This window comes from Echinococcus granulosus (genome assembly GCF_000524195.1).
Source record: "Echinococcus granulosus chromosome Unknown EG_S00111, whole genome shotgun sequence".
Taxonomy (NCBI): domain Eukaryota; kingdom Metazoa; phylum Platyhelminthes; class Cestoda; order Cyclophyllidea; family Taeniidae; genus Echinococcus; species Echinococcus granulosus.
The window spans coordinates 93,572-98,203 of NW_020170491.1; the positions used below are offsets into that span (position 1 = coordinate 93,572).

The 4,632-nt window shown below is 40.7% G+C and overlaps 1 protein-coding gene across 1 annotated transcript; it reads left to right on the plus strand. All coding sequences in view use genetic code 11, as the record gives it.

The window, feature by feature from the left end:
* Positions 1 to 278: 278 nt before the first annotated feature.
* Positions 279 to 4,408, plus strand: EGR_08581 (hypothetical protein; the record flags this gene model as incomplete). The annotated part of the gene is made up of 4 exons (XM_024497830.1): positions 279 to 433; positions 767 to 881; positions 1,800 to 2,060; positions 4,313 to 4,408. The coding sequence occupies 4 exons, from the start codon at positions 279 to 281 to the stop codon at positions 4,406 to 4,408; spliced, it is 627 nt and encodes a 208-aa protein (XP_024347751.1).
* Positions 4,409 to 4,632: the final 224 nt, after the last annotated feature.

A 4,632-nucleotide genomic window follows, 5' to 3' on the forward strand; every position in this document is an offset into this window, starting at 1 on the left:
TAGTGCAGATCATAAAGTGGGGGAAATGGTCAATAGCATTTAAGGACAAAGAGGAGGCGCAGTGATGAACAGAGGAATGGGAGAGGAATGTGAGATAAGAGGTGAGGTGGAGTTATACAATGTGAGTCATGTGTTCGTTTGTCGGGATTGTAGATATGGAAGGGTTTGTTGTTGCAATTTTAGTAATTCTAACGCCTGTATCTGGCATGACTCTTTCAACAATGTGTTGGTGTTAGGGTGTTTCAGTCCTAATTGTGGATTGCACATGTTAAAAACCCATGGTAATTGCTCAGTTGGTACCTCATTTTGGAGTTGGGAGGTTTTCATCACCTGTTGAGTTTGCGATTTTGCCTGTACTAATTACTGTTTTGGATGCAAGAATTACAGCCTCTGATTTTAGGGTGGTTGATTCAGCATCTCCATTGACGAATTGGTTGTGTCAGTATCGGCTGATCCTGAAACTGTTATTACATTTGAAGCATTGCTTTTAGGTAAACTGCCATCTCTTGCCGCATTGATGCTGCTGTCATCGAATACAGCAGCATTGAATGTCGGCACAAGAAGCACTCCATCAAATTTCGTGTTGGACTGATTTCTTGACAGCCACTTGTATTCTGCTCAGTCGTGTAGAAAATAGCAGCACGTGGGTGTCGTCTCTGTGGGTGATGTTTGGGGACCACACTTATACTTCATCTTAATTTTTGTGTGTCTACGCAGAAAGATAAAGCGTCACTTTTGGGATGCATTTTGTTATAATTTGGTACAGGAGTCAGTTTTGTATGTTTAGTACTACTTTATTGCCTATTGACATGCAAATTTATCAATTGCTGCCAGGTCGTTGGTTTAAACACATCATAATAGGTGCGCTTCGATCCGAAGAAGTGAGAATCATGATGTAGTTAGTTTCACCATTGCATACATGAAGGTAATACTACAATAGTAATAATGCAGAATCAATGCTAGATTCGAATGCGCTGATGGCGGGCTTACTTAAATGCATTTTATTCTGTTTGAATTAAGTAATAGACAGATTACACTTAACACGATGTGTAGGAGTGCAGTAGATAAGGGATATGTGATAATTTAATAGTTTGTTTTGCTATTCACTTGGTGATGCGGGCACTCAGCTCTCCGCATATTACACTACACTCACAACATGGTCTTCGCATCATGCCGGTAGCTTCTCAGTATGTCTTCAAGTCTTTGGTACATTTTCCACCACAATAATACGGCAATTTACAGCTCCAGATAAGACTCGGGGGCTGTAGATAGTTTGAAGGCAACACGATGATAAACATTCTCAAATGTCTTGGTTGATAGATCCGACTGATAATCAGATTTGATTCAGTTACGCGTTAAAAATGCCTCCCACCATCAATTGTGCTGTCGATTCTGACTTAAAATTACTGAGAAGCCTTTGTATTTGTAAAACTCTCAAGTGCGCTTTTGTGCGTGATCGTGGGCTTAACGTTGTTTAGTGAGATTAATCTGCTTCACCCTAGTGAGAGGAGGAGAAACATCCAAAGTCCACAAAGCAGTCTGACCTGAATTACACAATGTCTGGAATAATTTATGAAGTATTTCATATCAAGAGCTTTTCAGTGGTCGCAATTATGGATGCAATTACATCATAGTGATAAGCCTGTGTTGGATGCGTTCAATGTGGTCATTTGTTGATAATCAGCGGTATGGCAATGTTCCACTTTGCTACACTGCACTAAGAGCGTATGGATTAGCAAATTGCCCTGTCTGTACAAGGGCATTGTCACTATCAATCAGGCTTGATAAAGAGTAATTAGTTTAAACATGTTGCACTACTTCATAAAATATTGAAGTCTCATTCCAGTCAACTGGTCAAAATAGGTATTTTCACGAAGTCTTTACAATGGCATACCAGGCATAAACTTTGCATTTTGAAGCAATTGAGAATGGTGAGAATTAAAACACAAGTCGTTCAAAATAAAGTGCATGATATCTTTATTTCAAAATGCGAATCTTCGCTTCATGAATTCATGGGCGTGTTCTCGCTTCTACTCCAAGAGATGCATTTAAGCAAGCAGGTATGACATAACCCCTCCTCTTTTGAGCACCTTCCGCAATTCTCTTCTTGTACATGGTCTCCATATATGCTATCAGTGGTGGTTTTCTTTTTCCGTCTTTAGTATGCAAACCTCATCTTTGCATCCACCATTGCATGGTAACGGATTGTTGTAATGAAGGGTCAGTAATTAAGCGCAGAGTTTTATGTTGCGAAAGAGGTAGTTTGTTGGCGAATAGAATTACATTATTAGGAATGTATCATGCTCTATGGACGATGGGATTTGCGGTCCACTTCAGATGACGCGATCGGCCAGATTAGTTGTGCTAGGTCTCCTTCACGGAAGATGCTATTCTGACAGAGTTTGTTCTCCTAGGCCTAGGTCGTTGTCTATTTTCTGCGTCCTCATTAAACGTCTTTGATGGTCGAATTAGAGTAAAATTCCTCAAATTCCACCTCTCCATTGCCAAGTTGATGTTCAGGTGTCGTTTACTTCTTGGGAATTTCAAAGGCCTTGCATAATTCAGGGAAGTCCGTCTTCATAGTTAGAGTCGTAAATGTTAAATGCCGTTTTAGGCACTCCATGTTAATAATGCCCGTAATTGAAGGAATATTAAGCAATCATTTTGACGTCTTGCGTCTTAGTGGGCTCCGGCTCATTTATCAGCCATAACAAATATGTTATCGGTTTTCTCCTTGGGTGGGTGGTAGCGAACCCATGATGTCAATACCTAATCCTTCCTCTGGAAACTTTACTGGTATATGTTAGAGTGGTGCGATCGCCTAGGTGAGGTCTTAGAAGATGTTACAACTAACTCAGGTTCTGCAGACATGAAGTAGGTCTAAGGTGATATCAGGCACTCAGTATCTTATGCTCGATGTGTCTAGTATCTTTTCGCTCGTGTAGTACACTTGCCAGAGTAACTTTCAAAGAACTATTTTTTATGAGTCTGAGAATATTGGGTTTTTTTTAGGAGACCCAGCAGCCTGCTGTTAGATAAAAACCTAATCGTCAAGATCTAGTTTCCACCATTCGTATCATATCTGATCGCCCTTTTGCTATTCGAGTTCATTGCTTTCGCTCTGGGTATGCAAGAGGGTTTAAGGAGCACCTTGCATACCGCATTACTGTCGAAAGTAGTACCATACGCATGCTTTCAATGATGCTGAATGGGCTCGCCTAAGATTGTGACATTCACTGTAACACCAGCTGTTCCTGCCTCGAGTGGTCTGAGAAAGAGGGTGTTCGCATTACTATGTGAAGTTCTCTCCCCGTGCCTTACTAAAAAATCATAACGCTGCAGTTCTTCGTCCCAGGCTAGCGTCGTGCTTTCAAAAATCCTGCTATAGACGAAAATATCAAGATATATGTTACAGTGTTTTAGAAAATAAGCCAATCAATGAGGCTTGCGTTGGGAATTGGAAGGTAGTCATTGCGTTGCTAAACTCAAAAGTCGTCGTCCCGAAATGAAAACCGTCGTTTAATAGTATGAAATCTATCCTCCCTCTGTCCGTTTCTGCTGCGTGTACTCACCAGTATCCTGATTCTAAATCACTTACAGCTTTTTTTCTTGGTGGGCACAATGATCGTTGTCATGGTTGTTCAGAGTAAACTCTCTTCTCCGAACAAATACAAACAGCCAGACTAACAGCTACCAAGAAGTAGACCTAGTACAACTGTGCATTATATATGGAGCACAGATGCATTACGGGTGATTAAATTCATCGAAACGACAAACTACCACGTACACAATGCACAACTGTGTTCTCAAATAATCAGCGAATATCACAAAAAGATGCATCCGTGTAAAGGTACATCACGAGTAAGATACGAAAATGAAGTAGCGCAATAACTCAAGAGGAATGACCACCACCAAATGCAGGGATTACCTGTGAAAGGAGCACCAGAAACGTTGCTGAAAGACGAATGGTGATGTACTACGTGTTGGCTTGAATGGCCCTCTTAGGTAAGAAGCGGTCAGTGAACACAAGTCTCCCCCGATTTCTGTTCCCTGTTAAAAATGTTGCAAACTAGTCATTCTTTTCGTTCCAAGGCAAGAAGTCCAAAGAGAAAGAGATAAACAAGGATATCATTGCATTTAGGGCTGTCTCACTGATAACAGACGCAAGCCACCGAAAGTGGGTCACATTATTCCACTATTTTCATTAAGTACTTTCATTTATTCTCTTATATGCATACGTATTTATGCCTATGCGTCCAGCTTGCCTAACTCGCAGAAAAATTGCACATGGAAATGTGGTTGATTTTCATAGGAGGAAATTTGTATTACCACTAATTGGTTTCCTGATGCCCATCATTCCCTGTTCAAATTACCACAAATTACAATTGACTTAGCTTTGTTTTATTGACCCACATGGTCAATATTTACAGGGTTGCTTTCCCTGCACAGCCGCGCTGGCAATTTGATTTAGTTGCATTCCTGCCAGGTCGTCCATTTAAATCTTCTGACATTCAAATAATGGAACACTCAAACTCTGGGTCATCTCATGGCATGCATATGGGATAACAGACTTGTTGAAACTGTCTCATATTCTGCATGTTTTATCATTTGTGATTGACGCTGTCCTGCATT